Source organism: Cryptomeria japonica, chromosome 6 (genome assembly GCF_030272615.1).
Source record: "Cryptomeria japonica chromosome 6, Sugi_1.0, whole genome shotgun sequence".
In the NCBI taxonomy this organism is placed as follows: domain Eukaryota; kingdom Viridiplantae; phylum Streptophyta; class Pinopsida; order Cupressales; family Cupressaceae; genus Cryptomeria; species Cryptomeria japonica.
This window is the reverse complement of record NC_081410.1, coordinates 194,853,940-194,873,714: the sequence shown is the minus strand read 5'-3', so window position 1 is coordinate 194,873,714 and position 19,775 is coordinate 194,853,940. Positions and strand designations below refer to the sequence as shown.

The 19,775-nt window shown below is 38.9% G+C and overlaps 1 protein-coding gene across 4 annotated transcripts in view; it reads left to right on the top strand.

Annotated features, from left to right (window-relative positions):
• LOC131076986 (MMS19 nucleotide excision repair protein homolog) overlaps positions 1–19,775 on the top strand; it is a 338,109-nt gene that overhangs the window by 92,947 nt on the left and 225,387 nt on the right. For all 4 annotated transcript variants that reach the window (XM_058014340.2, XM_058014342.2, XM_058014341.2 and 1 more), the window contains one exon: positions 262–450. In XM_058014340.2, coding sequence (XP_057870323.2) covers positions 262–450 — 189 coding nt within the window. The remainder of the gene's footprint in view (positions 1–261; positions 451–19,775) is intronic.

Genomic DNA, 19,775 nt, shown 5'->3' with positions numbered 1-19,775 from the left:
TTAACTGCTTCATATTTCAGTCCTAGTTTCTTGTTTAGAAATTATATTAAATCTGTAAAATATTAATACCTGATTATTCTGTTTACTGAAATATTGTTGATGATTAGTATTGCCTTTCATATGGTTTTTTGTATTTGCTTCTATTTTGATTTTAGTTCTTTGCTTTTAGTTTTTTATTTCAAAGAATTATAAGATACATTTTTTGCAGTGGATTTGAACGCATTGGAACACTGTTTAATTAGCAGATAACATAAATTGCAGGGTGATGATCTTGTTTATGGAGTTTGTGCTGCTATTGACTCTGAAACAAAACCTCACTGCCTTTTGCTTGCATTCCATATTGTGGAGTTGTTAGTACGGTTATTTCCTGATTCAGAGGGGCCTGTGGCAAGTTGTGCAGAGGATCTCTTTGATATTATAAGCCGTTACTTTCCTCTTTCATTCAATCCTGTAAGCTTCAGTTGCACAAATTTTGTTGTACAATTTTGTTTGCTAGGAGATGCATAATTTAATTTATGTACATCGCCCTCTTTCTTGATGTTTCTGTTTTTGAACTAGAATACAAGTGTTTCAATGAGACTTGGATGATATATCTTAAATTGATTGATAATTAGGTATGCATCATGTGCTTGATTTTAGTCAGACATTATCTGTTGAATATAAAATGACTAGATTTGGTAGCAAGGTATGTTTGAGCAATACGAGATGTAGTTACTGTGAGGAACAAGAGTAAAATTGAAAATAGTACAATTGACAGTATTGCATGAGTTGAGGTGTTCAGAACAATATTATATGAATTGAGGTTTTCAAAGGAAATGGAAATGCATAAGTAGTATATGCTGGAATCAAGAAACTGAGGAAACACATTCAGTTGGGATATAGGTTGATATTTGTGTTGAATAATTAACTGTATAGTGTATTATAAATTGATAAGTAGGCTGTATGTTCTTAACAATATTATTTTTACTAAAAGCTTCTGTCATGGTTGATCAAGTTGAGCTTAAAAATGACATTAAATCTTTACTTTCTGTCTTGTATACAGAGTTGAAACTAAGTATTTGCAAAGACTATTATGATGGTCAATGAGGCTTAATTTTGCAAATTTTAGACCATAATGTTGGACATAAAGTGAGTACTTGAAGAGTAGAAACTTCAGAGCAAAGGAATTGGCTGACTTCGTGAAAGACATATAGACTGACTATTGGCTTCATTTTAACTCATTGGGATAATATTGAGGAGGCTTGTAAGCAGTCATCTGAAGAGTTTAATTGTTCTGTAGACTCTAGAGTATTTACTGCATTTTTAGCTCACTGGGCTAATATTTGGGGCGCTTGTCAGCAGTCATCTAAGAATTTTATAATTCTCTAGACTTTATTTACGTAATGAAGTCAGAATGGCCTCAGGAAGTCAAGAATTTTCCAAGAAGTATCTCATGATCTTGTGATGCAATTAATGAAAACATCTAACTGATTAACAACATGGAGCTTCAGGGCTTGGATAATTGTTGTGTAGATTTTAGACATTTAAAACCAAAGAAGACACATGATAGTGGTTATTCATAATATTCTTCCTAAGCAATGATTCACTAGCTACATTGATGCAACTTGTGAATGACATACTTAGACCCTTCACTGGTTCATTTGTTATTGTCATCTCAACGACAATGGATATCATTTATAAAAAGCCATGAGGAGAACATCTGTAGCATCTGTCCTGGAAACACTTACTCAAAACAACTACATTTATTGTGTCCATTTAAATATTCTTTCTATCTTCATAAATGGCTTTTCTTACTTGCAGTGATAGATTAGCCATAGATAAAGCCTATTTAAAATAGGGAACTAACAATTGAGTAAAAAATCAAACAAAATAGTAATGACACATTGCATTTCATCTATATTTATGGGTAGTGACTTAAGTTTTATATTCTCATATTTCATCAGATTGAGTTTTAAGCTATCTTCCACCAAGTTTCTAGGACGGGGGGATGTGTTTCGGGGACAAAATTTTTTGAGGCCATTTTTGGGGATGGCAGGGGATGGCAAATGGAGCAGCTATATAAAAATGTAGAATTCTTTTAAAATATAGGGTAATTTCAAATATTTATATAGTAACATTGATAAGACATTGATCATATTGACATATAGATCATAGAATCCTTAAAAGATAACAATAGAGTTGACATGAGTGTCGAACAAATTGATATTTAATTACTTCCATAATTTAGTCAATGTGCATATGACATAAAATTGAAAAATAGTAATATTGCATACACCAAAATGCCCAAAGGCTACAAGTTTGGACTATAAATGTCAAAATGACGGTCACAAATGTAAAAAAATGTAAAACAGAGTGATGTAAATTATGAGTCTACCTCTAATCGACATCTCCCTACATTGCATCAAAATCAAAGTCTGACTTTGAGTCACTACCACTATGAGTATGAGGGGCTGGCTCACCTAATGGAACTCCAACCAATCTCTATAGTGTCTCCTCATCAATCTCGGTGGCGTCCTCTATATCAACATCCCATCGTAAAGTTGGAGTCCGTCAATATTCTAAAGTTTGACGATTCTGGAGTTGCAATTGCACTACACATGTTCACCAACTTCTTTGCACATTTAGAGGTCAATCTATTCCTCTTGATAGAGTGAATAAAGTTTTATGTTGGCCACTTCCTCTCTATAGTAGAGTAACTAACAACTTGTGAAAGGAGGTAAATAGTGAGCGTCTTCAACTCTAGTGCATCTTATCCATGCCATGTCCACCATGCGATAAGATTAGTTTGAGCTAATTTAGCTCTATCTATCTTCGCCTTTGGTTTGCTGAATTTTGGGCCACAAAGATTAGTAAAGACAAGCCTTGATTGACTTCAACATCTCTATATGGGGCAACTATTGTCATAGAAAGGAGCTCAACACTATAATATTTGGGACTCAATGTAAAGGCAAGAAGATGTAATTGAGTGGTCATTGTGTTGCATCTCTTTTCAATGATATTGTGTAGTTGTTTGAATTTTTTTTCTTTAGGATCTTTCTCTTTTGCATTGATGATAATTTTCATCTTCTCAATCATTGGGTCAATTGCATCATATCCCTCACCCAAACAAAAGACTATCCATGTTGGTATAATGAATCATGCTCAATATGGCCTTTGTGAAACTAAGGAGACACTTAACACGATCCCACCAAATGTAATCTAGGATCGTTTGCTTAGCGTTTGCTGCTCTTGTAGTGCTAGATTGCCTATGGTCCAATTTGGGCTAACGATCATGTTAAAAAGTGCCTCACAGAGCTTCACAAGTTGTCTCACCATAATTGTGTTAAGAGGCAAAACGGGTCTTACTCTTAACAACTTGTTTGAAAACCAAATTGAGAAAAGTTATTAGAAACATAAAAATAAAAAAATGAAAATAGTAAAGTGAAACATATTTATTATTTAACTTATCTTGATCAGCTCCAATTTCAAGAATGTTCTAAATATGCCTTGTGACATTTGGTGGCTGGTGACAAACATTTGGATCTCTTTGGCCTCAACATACACTTGTTTGATCCAATTTTTCGTAGCATAAGGTTGAGGAAGTGGGTAGCACAAGGTGTCCAAAAATGTGTGAATAATGCTCCTCAACCAATAACCTAGCCGCTCTACAATTTTAGCATTGTTTGTCATAACTTGCAAACCATTTTAAGGGCCCACTTCCTCAGTGGCTTGCCAAAGAATGTTAGCAATAAATGTACCACCCTTCACCTCCCCTTCACAATCCATTTCTCTAAAACACATTGCCTCTTTTTGGGACACTGCAATAACATTGATCAATGGTTGATTTTTTGTATCTTTCCATCCATTAGAAACGATGGACATTCTGTTGTGCGAATCACACACCCATCCCCGTCTTGGACAGGGACCCCCCAGTTTGTGCCTTTCTGTCCTGCCCTGAAATTTGGCTAAGTTTGGAATTTCCTGATCCTGAAATTTGGCTAAGTCTGGAATTTCCTGATCCTGAAATTTGGCTAACTTTGAAAAATTGAGGAAACCTCCAAAAACTAGAATTTGCAATACAACTCCTGGAGGTCTGAAACCACTCTCAAACATCTTGAAAGTATATATGGAATATAACTTAAAGTATAAGAACTTATACTTAAATGTTATATTCCATGAAATGATCCTCCAGTGAGATCTGGACGAACTTGTCCAAGTGCCCGAGCTCGCACTTCTTGAGAAAAACGTTTAAAAACACTTAATTTGCCCAATTTCGGACCCTGGGGCGAAAATTTGAAAAAGTTCAAAAGTTGCAAAAATGCCCCAGAGGTCCGAAATTCACTTAAAATGCCCAATTTCGGACCTTGGGGCCGAAATTTAAAGATTTGGAAAAGTTTACAAAAAGCCGCCAGAGGTCCGAAAATCACTTAAGTTGCTCATTTTCGGACCCTGGGGCAAAAAGTGAAAAAGTTGACAAAACTGGCTGGAGGTCCGAAAAGTGAAAAGTTACCAAAAGGTGCCTCTAGGTCCGAAATTCGCCTTAAGTTCTCATTTTCGGACCTGTTGTGACCATTTCACACATCGCCCCATTAAAATGGGGACCCCCTCTTTCTGCTCGTTTTTCTCGCCCTTCTCTTTGCTTTTTTAGGGTTTTGGTTTAGTTTGTTAGTCGTCTGGATTAGGGTCAAGCCTTAGGGTTTCCGTTTTAGTGTTTTCAGACCAGAGTCCAGTCAATTTTGAAACTTGTTGAGCTTCCTCCCGTAGGATGCAATTTTGAAATAAAGTGAATTCGTCAAGGGTCTAGAAGGTTGGTCTGGGTTCAGTTGGAATTTTGAATGCAAGTCCAAAATTTTGCCTTAGTGTTGATGATGGGATTATGAATCTTTGCCTGGGTGATTTTTGACCAAATTTTGAAAATTTTAATAATTGATCCCGAGTATTGGAAAAGTCTTATTGTTGCCTTGTCAAGTGGTTAAAACTCTAAAATCATGATATTTTGGCCTAGAGAAGCAAAATCGCTCCTGTCCCTCAGCCAGGGACCAGGGCGAAGATGGTGTTTTATGCATTTTGATTGTTAATTTGTTTCATTTGTCTTGTGCAGGGTCGCCAGGAAATGCGTTTGAACGCGAATTGAAAGATTTGGAAGATTTTGAGATTTGAAAATGGCGAATTTTTGGAGTTTGAAGACAAATCGCTCCTGTCCCTCAGTCAGGGACTAGGGCGAAATGTCTTGTCTGGACCATTCTGACTTCATTTTGATCAAGTTAAAGCATCAAGGACGTGATGGAAGATGGAATTAACGTGATGGAACGCCAGGACTTAGTCATTTGCGACAAAAAGATGAACATTTGCCGTCAAGGACAAAAATCGCTCCTGTCCCTCACTGAAGGACCGGAGCTTGTTTCTCAAAATTTTACTGTCCTTGCAGGATCAAGATGATTTTTGGATTGGAAGAGATAGAGGGAGGCATGTTCTTTCCGTTGAATATAATTTGAAGAAATTCGCAAACATGGACATGTGCCAGGGACAAAAATCGCTCCTGTCCCTCACTGAAGGACCGGAGCTTAAAATCCAACATTGCCTTGTCCTTACAAGATTTCAACAATTTCGCAATTTGAGAAGATCAAAGGAGATATATTTCATCAGTTGAATATAACTTGGAAATGTCATCATGAGGAAAATAGACCCTAGAAGCAAAATCGCTCCTGTCCCTCAGCCAGGGACCAGGGCGAAATTTAGTGATAGCTCCCGTCCCTCTCCCAGGGACCAGAGCGATTTTTCTTATAAGGCAAATTTTGGGCAAAGATCAAGTGAGTATTAAGTTTGAGGCAAGCAAAGAAGGTGTAACGAATCCATTGAAAACAAATTGAAGATTGCAAGACAACAAAGTGAGGCCCATATTTGCCTAGGCGCTCCTGTCCCTCAGCCAGGGACCAGAGCGATTTCTTCCTTAGATCAATTTCTCACCAAGTTGAAACAAATTCCATGCCAAAAGTGAGTGAAAGGGAGCATGACGAGTCCGTTGAAGATATTTTTAAACATTGGCAAAGTGTGATTGAGCCTAGAAAATGAAATTCGCTCCTGTCCCTTAGCCAGGGACCAGGGCGAAATATTAGTTATGTTGCCTTCCTTACAAGTTTAAAGTCACTCCAAGTCAAAGTACAAGGTGGCAATAACGTTTGAAACGCCTCGACAAAGAATGAAGTTACAAAAACCGCCAAAGATGAAGGATTTACACTATATGCCCAAGTTCGCTCCTATCCCTCTCCTAGGGACCAGAGCGAAATCTCTAAATATGCTTAAAATTTGAAGGCCACGTTCGTTTCAAGCGTTCAAGAAGGATCAAAGGACCTCATTTTACACTGTGAAGACAATTGCAAGTTGATAGGAACAAGGATGAGCCCAAGACACCAAGGATCGCTCCTGTCCTTCAGGCAAGGACCAGGGCGATATTCACTACATTGGCCATTTCTTTCAAAAACCACGTCAAGTCAAGATCAAATCAAAGTTACACAGGGTCAAAATATATTTGAGAGAATGATAAGCAAGGAAGTTAACGTAAAAAGGTGATCAACTCGAGCAAGGAGGCAAAATCGCTCCTGTCCCTCAGTCAAGGACCAGGGCGATATTAACTAAATCACTCATTCTTTTCAAAAGATCACATCAAATCAAAGTTACACAAGGTTGAAAACGTCATTTGAAAGGTAACAAACAAGGAGTGAATATTTAAAAATCGCAAATTTGAGTTAGGAAATGAAGTTCGCTCCTGTCCCTCAGTCAGGGACCAGAGTGATATGGTTTGTACCCTTACCTCTCTCATGTTTTGGCACCAATGAAGTTTGAATTATATTAAATGCTAGGAAATCGATAAGATTTGAAATATCCAATTACAATTAGCATTTAAAATTTGCGCATGAATATTTAATTAATTATTTGTTGCCTTTAAAAATCGAAAAAATTAATTACAAGGGCATTAATTAATTAATTAATTAATAAAAAAAAAAGGGGTGAGCGCTTGGATTTTAATTTTTATATTTTAAAAGTCGGCCCCTATTTTTTAATTAAAATTTGTTTTAATTGCCTTATTTTTACAAAGTCGGCCTGGAGGTAATTGTAGAGGAGAGCGCCTATAAAGGAAGGGTGAGTTATTGCATTTCAAAACATCATTCAATCATCCTTTACATGCGATTTGGAGAAGACAATTACAAGGTGCGAATATCATCAAAAGGAGGTGCAAAACATCATCAAAAGGAGTGCGAGTTTGGTTCAAGTAGAGCGAGCTTGCCATCATCTTGATTGAAGACCCCCCAAAGGTGGCGAAGTTGCTATGGAAGTCATTCGCTTGAAGAGGATCACGTTGAAATCATCAAACATCGATTTTTGCCTAGGCGAACTTCTTAATTTTGCATTTTAGAGTTAAGCTCTCAAGAGAGGTATGGCGAAGTCTTCCTTTGTTTTAGTTTTGAATTTTGATCGTCATAGCCTTAAATTTTGAATTTTGAAATTTTGAATTTCAAGTAGCTCGATCGTATTTAGGAAATGATAACTCAAAGACTTATCATGAAGTTTCCTAAATTTAATCTCTAATCTATAGTCATGCATTGCAAAATCTATTACTTATTATGAAATGTTGTGTAGGTGTTACAATGGCGACCCCGAAGACGGGAGCATCCACCAGTCGTCCAGCTCTCATGAAAGAAGATCAAAAGAACGAAGAACTGGAGACCAAGATCGTGTCTAAGTGGAGCAACATTGGAGATACCAACTTGGGCAACTTCAGTACGAAGAAGTTTCGAGAGGTCCCTTATATTGGCAAGCCATCACCTGTCGCCAAGAGGATAATTGAAAGTGGCATCATTAAGGCGGCCGGCTTCCCTCTAGCAGTCCAGTGCCATGAGTTGATGATCGAGTGTGCTCGTCATTATGATCCACAGTCTAGAACGATCGTGTCCAAGGAGGGAAACACTTTAGCTTATCTTTCAGAAGAAGCTATAGGTGAGGCTTTCCATCTTCCAGAGCACAGAGATATGGTCTACAAAAGCATAGAAGGAGCTAGGTCCATGTACGAAGATGATCCAGATGCTTGCCTAAGCATCATCAACAAGAATTGGCTACTCAAGAGTCGTCCTCGCCTGAGCAAGATCCCGAACACACCACATAGGATCGATTTCCAGGAGTACAAAGATTTGATAACAATGCTCAACCGAGTCACAGGAGCTCCTCAAGCCTTCTATTTTGAGAAGTGGATGTTCTACTTCATCCAAGTGATAGTTCAGGGAAAAGGAACAATTCATTGGGCTAGAATGATTAGCCATTGCTTGAACGTATAGTTAAGGAGACTGAAGGCTACCAAATCCTTCCACATGAGTTCATACGTCATATATGCCTTGATCAGGAGCTTTGAGTACGCAGGACTACCTCACAGAGGAGTGATTGGAAGAGGACCCGGTGAAGTTAGAGTTTGTGATTCCTATGTTCACTTGCATCATCCGCCAGGAAGCAACTACAAGTTAGTTAATGATACCTTCACGATGAACTTCACAAGGACGTTGCAAGGCGGGATTCACAATAGACTATCTCAGGATGCACAAGAGCTAGTAAAGAGGTACGGTGCTTGGTTTATCCAATTTCTGAAATTTACTTATATCAGAGTCCATGGATGTCCTTCACCTCCATACATGTTGCCGAGATATCCGACAGACAGAATAGTGTTACTTGAGATAACAAGACAGTTGGCAGCTTATGCGAAGGCATTCAGACATAGATATGGAAATGGAGTTCCTGTACCTATCATATTAGGCAATTCAGTTGAGGTATGTCCTAATGCTCTAGCCATGGATGACGCAGAGAAGGAGTTAGCTTTGTATTCATTTTCATTCTTTGCCTTGAGAGAGAGCTTTGATCCACATGGATATATAGAGGAGACAGTCGGTAGAAAATATAAGCATGAGTTTCAGATAGAAGATTTTATGATGAATCTCTTAGATGATCTTGAAGTGAAAAGAAAGATGCATTCTAGATTGCCTTTGGATTTCATCAGGAAATACAAGATTTACAGAGTGGCCGACCAAGCTCAGGACAGTGGCAGACATCTCCAATCATCCTATGATCGAGAAAGCAAAACAGTGAGGTTAGATTGGAATGAGCCCGAGGTTGTGGATCTAGATGCTTTGATGGCTCCAGTCTTGTCTTGTACTTGCAGATGGGTTGATGTGTAGCATCAGAAGTTGAGAGAACAGGGCATAGCTATGACTTTCACCTTGGAGGAGAGACCAGCTGAAGGTGGAGCCAGTGTAAGCGAAGGCAATCCTAATCCTAGAAATACAAGTGAAGGCAACCTTCGAAGTGCAAGTGAAGGCAATCTCCATCCAAGAGGCTCGAAGAGGAAAGAGAGACCTGAGAAAAGAGAATCTTCCAAGAAGAAGCAAGAAGCCAACCGAGATCGTTCATCCGGTACGTCTTCTCGACAAGAGAAGAGGACATTTGAGATAGAGGAGTCTATGGAATCAATGGTACAGAATGATAAAGAAGGACAGGCACCTCGAAGGTCACCAGGTGGATCTCTCCAAGACAATGAGTTGCATGAAGATAGGGAAGATAACGAAGTAACATCTCCTCCCAGAGAAGAAGAATTGCTTAAGGAAATACAGGTTAAAGAAACAAGATCTGCCATCCCAGATTGGTTGAAGGAAAGATTAACGAAGGTAATTGTGATCGAGGACGAGGACAATGTGATTGATTTGGAGAGCCTTGTTGGACATTCCCAGGAAGTGATAGAGAAGAGGAAGGCCACCAAGATGTCCAAGATGATTAGAGATGAGACTGGATCCAGAAAATTGCAGATAGCTACACCGGCAGTGGACAAGTATGAAGGTGAGATCCTTGCAGAGGAATATGATGTAGAAACATTTGAGCTTGGTCCACTCACACTCGAGCAGACACTAGATGATGCCACCGATTCATTTGAGGCATTGAAAGACAAGCTTAGAGAAGAAATGGAGAAAAATAGGAAGCTTGAGAGGGAGGTCGGTGCATGGAGAACATATTTCAGCCATCTCAATCAACCTTTGGGACGTCAGGATCCAGCAAGATCACCCGTACAGGCACTTCCCCTTCAGTCAATTGGTGAGGCAGAGAGAGTCAGGAGTTTGGTTCAGCTTATGAGCTCATGGATTGACAAATCTCATACAGTTGCCATAGAATTTGCAACAAGGATGATGCAGACCATTCATAGGGCTATCCAGATTCTTGAGATCATCCACAACTTGATGATAATGGTAGCCGCTTTTGCTCATACTAAAGATGTTATCATTCCTGTCTTGCAAGTAATCAGACAAACATCAAGGAAGGTCCTAGCACAGGAAAAGATAATGGATGGAGGACCTCATAGTTTGCTTCAGTGGTCAACCTTACTCCAGATGAAGGAAGTTCTCTTCGAGGACATCAGTACCAGGTGTAATCATGTTGAGGAGGTTATCCACCCGATCCAGGACAGAGTAGTTGAGGTACTACGTACCATTCTTGGTAGGAGGATCGAAGTTGAGACAGATGTGGATTTGCAGGAATTGGAGGATAGAGTCAAGGTCATCTTTTGCAAGGATGCTAATGTTATCACAGATGAGCAACGGGACCAGATGTTTGCTACCATGCTCTTGATTGAGAAGACTAAAGAACTTGAACCTGGATGGGATGCTGCTCTTCTCAAGGCATTTGATCAGGTCATCCACTTAGAAGAAAGAATGAGGAATCTTCCCGAGATTCCAATTGCTGAGATTGAAGGAATCGTATCAAGATTCATTGCATATGCTAAAAAGGAGCATTGGAAAGGGAATAAGATTCTAGATGAGAGGTTGTTATAGATGACATGGCACCTTAATTGTCATTGGTCTATGTCTCCTAGATTTTTGTGCCAAATTTAATATTTGGCTATGCATTTAATATTGTTCAGTAAAAAGGGGGCTATTTGTAATAAACCCTAATTAGGGTTTAGGTGTCATAATCTTGGCCATTGATTTTCTTTCAATCTGGACCGTTCATTGTAATTGAGGATGCTATTTATACCCTCATTTCTTTTCATTTTGTAACTAGAAAATTAGAGATTAAGGAGAAATTAGAGATATTAGAGATTAGAAGCAAGTTGTTTTTGTAGCAAGATTGAGCTTTGAAGAAGGAATTCAAACAATTGTTGTACATGATGGCTTTGAGATCAATAAAATATTGAAGTTATGGTGTTTTATTGCAATTCTTGTGGTTATCTTCATGGTTGTTCATTTTCTTGAATCATTCTCAATCAAAGTAGTGTGTTAATTCGAAGGACAAAGTGTTGGACTTGATCTTTGGTAGGATTCGCTTTCCAAACCACTAGCTTCTTGCTGATTGTAGGAACGCCTTGCGTGGTCGACTGGAGATATTTGAATCGCTTAAACCTTCAATCATTGTTGTGTCTTGGATATGTACCTTCGTGGTAGTGTCCTTGATCTTTGATGTATTGAAAAATCATTTGTTACCTTAGAAGATTGCATCAATTTCAATTGAGTTGTTAATTTATGGCAATATTGAAGTTGGTAGAATCTCACCAAGTTTCGTCCGCATTGAGTCATTCTTAGGGTTAGACTAGATTAGACCTCTTGCAAACCCTGCTCTTTTGATATTTTTTAGAGCTTGTTTAGTTTAGGAAATTCTTCGGAAACGTAAGGCCCCTTGATGACACAGCAATCACAACGACCACTGGTGCTTATCCACACGTAGAGACCCTACTAAAAAGAACATTGGAGTCATCCTAACTGATCCTTCTTGCGATATCTTCAGCAGTTAGAGACTTTATTCAAGAGAGGATAAGATGCCTTTGGGTATTTTATTCTGTGTATGATTGTGTACAAAATACACGTCAACAGGACCCTAGGGGCGGAATGTGAAAACGCGAAATCTTGCAAAATATATTATTTGGTCTGAAAAAAAAAACACTTTGAACATCAATTTCGGACCTTGGAGCCGAAATTGAAAGGCGACGAAATTGGCGAAAACAACCCAAGTGCTCCGAAATTTGCAAAGTGCGTTGAACTCCGAAGTTTTTTTGCGAAGTGTTAAATGGTCCAAAAAACGCCTTAGTAAACAAAACGTCCAAAGCATCCGAAAATTCCAAAGGGCGTAAAAGGTCCGAATTTATCTTTAAAATCGCAAAATCGCCCAGAGGGCCGAATTTCGGACCCTAAGAGCAAAGTGAAAACTTGTTGAAATTGGCAAAAAACAGGAAACATCCGAAGTTCGCAATTTCCTTGTGAGTGCCGAAAATCGCTAAAAAGGGAGTATTGTGGGAGAGTTAAGTTAAAGAGTTTAAAAAGAATTTGCAAAATCGCTAAAACCTCCCCAGACTCCGAAAATATCTCCAATTCAAAACGTCTAAGTTCTCCGAAATTCACCAGAAAAGCATGAGAGTGAGTTTTAAAATTTGCAGAAGTTCTTCAAACCTCCAGAATCACGCCATAAACCCATTTAAAATGTCCAAGACTCCAAAGGTAAAACACGCAGAAGTAAATCGCCCAAACACCATCAAGACCAAGGATCATATTTCACATTCGAAGAGAAAGGATAAGCATTTTCAAGATACATCTCACAAAGAGCTTCTCAAGCTAGACGTCGTAATTGGATTTAATATTTGTTAAATTAATTAATTAATTTTTCAAATTGATTTAATGAAATGAAATTGGTTGATTGATCGCAGGACGTCATTAAAAAACCAAGAGAAGGCCTCAAACACAAATCAAGGAAGGATCGCAATCCAAAGCCAGGCGCTGAAGATTGGAAAAGAAAAGATGCAAGAACGTGAGAACAACCGAGTATTGGGAACCGTGCCGTTGAGCAAAGATGAAGTCCACCGGCGAAATTGAAGGCAAAATGCAAAAGAACGCTTAGTCCATGCCTTCTCGAGAAAAGACACACAACTGGATGCAAAAGAACGCTTAGTCCATGCTTTATTGTAAACTGCCTATGGGTCCCGTGGAAGATATTTTTGTGGATAACTATTCCCAACCACCAAGAAGACCGGATAAACCTGAATTAAAGCCAAAAGTGGTTGGTAGTTGAGATATTTGTTGGTTGGATAACTGATAATTAATTCGGCATGGGTTAAAGCTGCCAGCTTCTGGAAGGCAGATCAGGACCCTTGGATGCAGTCCATCCTAGCCTTCGATTCATTATTATAAAATCTATAAAAGGTAGAGGCCTTTCTTTTGTAAAGGGTTAGATGGTTAGATAGTTAGATTTTAGAGTTAGAATAGGTTAGATTTTAAGCAGTAGCATAGAGATGCTGCAGAAATTGTTGTAATAGCAACTAAAGCAAATATATGAACATTGAAGTATGGCGTTTGTTGTCTTTGTTTTAGTCTGTTTGCATGGTTTCTTTCAGCTGGTTAAATTTTAGAGTGCAGGGATTTTAATGGCGAAGTGTGGAGGGGTATTTGATGCATTTCTGGTTCATACCATTGGGGGTCTGCTAATTGTAGGTAACAGTGCATGGTTAGTCTGAACCCAAAATGTGCTTAGTTCACCGCACCCCACATTCAGAGTTCACCTGCTCACTATGCATAGAAGCAGTCAGTCAAGTCAAAGCCCAATTTGGACTACCGGAAGAACTAGAGGAGAGCATCACCAACAAAGTGTGGAGTGCCTACCTTGTTGCAGACGAGTATAGAAGATCGCAAAATCAATTTGCTTTGAGTCAGTGGTTTTGTTTAGTTTAGGTGTCCTAAGTGGGAGCCTTCGTTTGTGAGACAAGCGTTTGTGTTGTTCTCTCTCACATGCTGGCAAAATTTTTGGATCTTATGTTTAGTCCATTTGTTAGATATCTAATCATGAAGTGCTTTTGAATTCGAGGTTGTTTCTCTCTAGCTTCATCATTTGGTTAGGGTTCGTACTTGACTTAGAGGGAAAGCACTTATTGTGTCTTGATACTGACATCTTCTAATTACTTTATTTTGACACGCTTAATCTATTGCTCTAAGTCATTGTGGTTTCTTCAGTGAAGTTGTGGCTAGTGAAAAATCTAAAATCCTACTTCAGTGCCACTGTAATTCTCAAACCCAAGTGAGCTTCATTGCTTATGAGCCAAATTGCAAAGTGTGGAAAATTTGTGAAAAGAAAGGCAATGTCAAAAGAAAGAGAAAAATGAGAAAGACGAGAGACATCTAAAGAGAAAAATCTAAAGAGAAAATGAAATGAATGAAATATCAAAGTGTTTGGCTTTGGGAATATGCGAGTAACTTCATTGGGGCTATGGACGCCCGACTGGCAATGGAACAATATTTGTGAGATTATAGTGATAACCTCGTCGGGGCTACAGACACTTGCTGGCAGCAAGGCTCTGACTAGGATGCTTATGAAGTATGGATAAACTACGTAGCTATTCACAACGGATCTTATTGGTCACATTGTTCTTGTGAGCCGGAATGAATGCATTTGCACACACATGGGTAATCAAGGACCAAGTGCCTTGATCTGGTTCGGGTTTCTTCTTCCACCTTGAGTATGCTTTGTAGTCTTTTGACATGTTGGGTTGAATTTTTTGGAGGTCCTGAGTATGGATTGGGTCTTTGAAATGTTCTGGAAGTTGCCATTTTGAAATCACTTCCTTTGACCCCCCTAATGTTTGACTTAAGCATTTCCTTTGATTGCCTAGTTCAGCGAGTTAAGGCATTGGCACCACTTCCTTAGCTCAACCAAGGATTGAGTTACTTCCTTTGACACTGGAAATGTGCGACCTAAGGCATAATCACTTCCACTTCTCCCAGCGTTGCCAGTGGTTGCTCAAGCCCGATCACTCCCATTTTCGTCTCCCCTCATTTCCATTCCCTACCATTGCCATCACCCTTTCTCCTTCCATATTTCCATCTCATTCCTTCTTCATCCCACAACCCTTCCATCTTCTCTTCCTTCCCTTCGCCACCTTTCACATCCTTCCTTCCACCCCCCTATGCTTTCACCACATTCTTCACCTCTCTATCTCCCTTTCCATTTCCATTTCCTTCCATCTTTCCTTCACCTTCTTTCCTACCATCCTTACTTCCCACCTTTTCCACTTACACCTTTCACTCCCATCTCTATTCACTACCTTTCTTACCCTTCACCTACCATTACTACCTCACCTACATCTTCTATCCCTTCATCTTCCATTACTTTATACTTCACCTTCCACCCATCCTTCTTCATTCATCCTCTATCTTCCATCCCTTATCCCTCCACATCCTTCATCTTCCTTCCTTTATCAGCTCCTAACCATGGCATTCACCTTCCCATTTCCTAACTTCTCTTCCCCACACCCTTCCTTTCATCTACTTCTCTTCCTTCCATCACCCCCACTTCCTACCTTTCTTCCACCTCTCATCTTTCCTAACTTCCCCATTCTCTAACCCACATCTCACACCCTTTACCCCCTTACTCCGCTTAGCCTACCCATCCACTACCCACACTTCTTTACCACCCTTCATAACTCCAATCCTATCCTAGGCTACACCCCTTAATTACTTCCTTTGCCACGACATCCCCTTTATCCTTTATGCCTCCCTATTTCCCGACACCTTCTTCATCACCTCCTCCCAACATCCTTTTCCTAATCCCTACCCACCGTGACACTCATCCTACCGCCACATCCTTCATCACCCTTACCCCTTGATATCCCTCATCTTACCGCCTTCCTTACCACTCACCACATGCTTCACCGCATCCCTATCTCCCATTTACCATATCCTCTCATCTTTTCGTCACCGCATCCTTTCCATCTCACTACCTTCGACCCTTCACTACCTTGCCATGCCATTGCTTGGGCCCCAACAACTTTACAATGGAAATCAAAGTTTTAAGGCATTTACAATGCCACCATAGAGGCTAGATCACCACTTCCTTGTTGGGATAATGTGCAAATATGTGTTTGGATTGATTAAGTGATGTGTTGTCCTTGTTGTCAACATATTCATCGGTGTGTTCCGGTGTTGCAGTCAGATTAAGCGAGTTGGTTTGGCCAATGTGTTGCAGTTGAGTTGTTGCGGATTAAAGGGTTTTGAGATAAGTATCTCTAGTTGATTCAGCTAAAGTTTCTGTGGTCCACATGGAGATTTGATTGAGTGATGAGATTCGGTATTGCAGTTGGTTTCTGAGTTGTTCAGTGTTTTGGATTTTGCTCCATATTGCTCTGTGTTGCAATATCTTGGTTTGCGGATTTGGTAGTGTTTGGGATGTTTTGGTGTGTCCTCAATTCAGATGGTTCGTGATTTGGAGGTTCACAAGTGAATTTTTCAGTTTGACAGTCAGTTCAATTAGTGTTCTTGAAAGTTTGGTATAATGGTGATGGAGATTCTAGTAAGTGGTGATGTCGCAATTGTTTCTATGGTAATTCGTGTTGCTTGTGGATGTTTCTAGATCGTGTCCTATTTGTGTTGGTGGTCCGCATTGATCGTTGTGCACATTATTTATGATTTTTCTTGATCCGGTGGTGTTCTTCATGTTCTTGGCTGACATGATGCTTGTAGCGAGTTGCGGATGTTTGAGGCATAATTCTTGGAGGTGTTTCGTGTTCGTGGTGGTGATTTGGGTCCATACTATGTCTTAGCCGACATTGTTTTGGTCCGCATATGTTATTAGCGTGTATGATTATATCTTTTTAATTTGTAATGTGTGTCGAGCCGACCTTGAAATATAGGTTGATGATATGTATAAATAAATGTAATAATCATATGAGAGAGGTATTTGTGTGCATGAATAATGTTTTGATCTTTCGGTAGTAGTCAAGTAGAGCGAAGAAGTATGAAGAAGTGTGAAAGAGCAGATTAAGTGTTTTGTGCTTAACCAGAACTGTAACTAGGTATGAGGAGATGCTATTCTATCAGTTCATGATCTTCCGGATGTAATCCAAATGTTTTTGTAAGACAGTGAGTCTTCCCAAGGGTTGTAGCCCTCTTTGTTATGTGTTTTGAGCAGTGAGCTCTAGGCAATGTGCCTTAATGCATGTGCATTCCCCATTGTAATATTTCATATACTTCTAACAGGGTATCATCATATTATGTGTAGGTTCCTACCGTGGTTGCTCCCTTAACCAGGTTTTCTACGTCAAAATCTTGGTGTTATGTGTGTTATTGATGTGGTGTTGATTTGTGATTTCACTGTTATTTATCAGATCTGAATTTGTGTTTGAGTTAAGTTCTTGTGAAAATTGATTCACCCCCCCCTCTCTGTTTTCTGCCTTGCTGTCAACATTCCTTTGGTCACAAAATAAAGCCAATTAAGCCTTGTGATTTCCTTTGATCATTCAAAAGCACAAACTAAGGGTTGTTTCCTTTGATGACTCTAAAGCGTGATATAAGCCTTGTCACTTCCAATGCCTTGCCAAATCAGCCAATTAAGGATTTCCTTTGCCTAGCTAAATGTGCGACTTAAGCATTTTGTTACTTCCTTTGCCCCCCTAAAAGAGCAACTTAAGGGATTACTGGTTTCCATTGACCATGGAAAAGTGTGACTTAAGGGATTTGTTTACTTCCTTTGCTATCTCGAAAGAGTGACTTATGAGTGTGCGACTTCGTTAACTATCCTAAATGTGCAACTTAAGAGATTCACTTCATTTCCATTGCTACCCCAAAGATGTGACTTAAGGAAATGCGATCTCATATAAGGCAAGGGAGGGACATTTAACATCAGTGCTGGCTAAGATGAGAAAGCCAATTCAGGGGAAAGACATCTCATTTAAAACACAACCATTGGCATTTATAAAATGTTTCAAAACAAGTCGACCCTTCACATCAGAAAAGAAGAATTAAAATTCTAAAAACTGAGCTGACCTTTGTCAAAGAAAAAGGTAATTACCTTTAAGTGCTTATAAAAAGGAGACAACGAAAATCATTTCAATATCAGCTCGAAACAATTCAGATCGAATTTAAAAGAACAGTAAATTGGTGAACTCTAGAAGAATATAACAACTTTTAGTGCATGGAAGCAAAGGTGTGAATTCCACGGTAAAGGAGAAATCAAGTCATGAAAGAAAACAGGTTGTTTTGCAATATAAACAACAGTAACAATGGAAACAAGGATGAAGTGAATACTAATGCAGAGAGTTTTATGGAGCAATTGTTAATGATATCAATTGGATTTGAATGCAAGGATTTTGAATTTTCAATTTCCATCATAATTAACTTCAGGTTTCATCTTTCTTCCAAGGTTTAAATTGTTTCTTTATATTTTCTAGTTTTGATGCAAACAATCATAGGACATAAAGGAGGAGCTTCACCATTTGAAAGTGATTGAAGACATACAAGGGATCAGCTCATGGTAATTCAAGGCAGTGGATACAAGATGACAACAATGTGAAGATGGACAACATTCACACTTCAAGGTATTATAGACCTCAACATGAAGATCGACATTCGAAGGAGATATCAAAAGGAGCTCAACAACATCTTTGAGGAAAGGCTCATGGTTTCAAACAAAGAAGGCTTCTATCACACCAAACCTTATCAAGGTTAGAGCTTCAAGTCAAGCATTCAAGGAGGACTTGTACAACTATCTTGAATTTCCTTCGAAAATCCAAGAATCATTGCTAGTGTAGCGAAATGGAAGTAACCCGGACAAGAGATAGTTTCAGAAGAGTTAATCAAAGGTAGAAAATGATGCAATTTGGGAATAGCTGGTACCTTTGTCTCATTCATTGATTGAGCTTGGAAATATTGAGTATCAAGAGATATGCCTCATTCATCTACATCTTGTGATGAGTTACAAAGAACAAGATGAGGTGGTGCCCAATCATTGTTTATCCAATCACATCATTTCAAGCTAAGGTGTCCAGATTCAATGTACCTAGCTCATCCATCAAAGAGATAACTACAACATGTGAACACAAAGTTTGATGCACCTACCGTCGTCATCTATTGGTCAACTATTCAAGGAAGGACATTTGTCCATTTTATTGTAAATCTGTCATTGGTCAAGCATTTTAAATGCTTTGCAATGGGTGTAGGGTTCTATCTTTCAATCTTGGCCATTGATTGTGAATCAATCTGAGCCATTCAATTGTAATGAGAGCACTATATAAGGCTCTACTCTTTCTTTTGTAAAGGTTAATAGCGAGTAGTCAATAGTTCACAGTTAATAGTTAGAGTAGAGTAGGAAGAGAAGGCAAAGATTGTTGCCAAGACATTGTTGTAAGAGGCATATTATTTGTAAATGATGTTCAATTTACATTCAATATGCAAGTTATATTCTAGTTGATATTATCTTGTTCTATGTATTACTGATTTAAAATATAAATTTGACTATCTTCTTTTGTGTGCCAGGTGAGAGGAGCATTTATTAATTTCGATGCCCTTTCTCACAAATGCCATTTGATATATATAGCAAGCTGGGTACGATCAAGCAATGCCTTGACCGGTCATGTCTTTTAGACATGGCCGATCAAGACATTACTTGATCGTGCCCCTTCACTAATCATAATAATAATACATTGTGTTTATTTACCAACCGATACCAATCGGTGTATGCTTACATTAACACCTGATAAAAATCGGTGTATGCTTATCGATGTATGCTTGTCTTAACACCCGATAACAATCGGTGTATGTTTATTCTGCCACCCGATATTATTCGGTGTATCACCCGATATCAATCGGTGCAAACATATGTTAACATCAATACTAATCGATGTTTGGTTGACCCGATAATTGTTTGTTTATCATTAAATAAGTTAACTGATATAAATCGGATTGCAATGGTTAACCCGATTTAATAATAGGTGAACACAAATAATGTAACCGATATTAAAT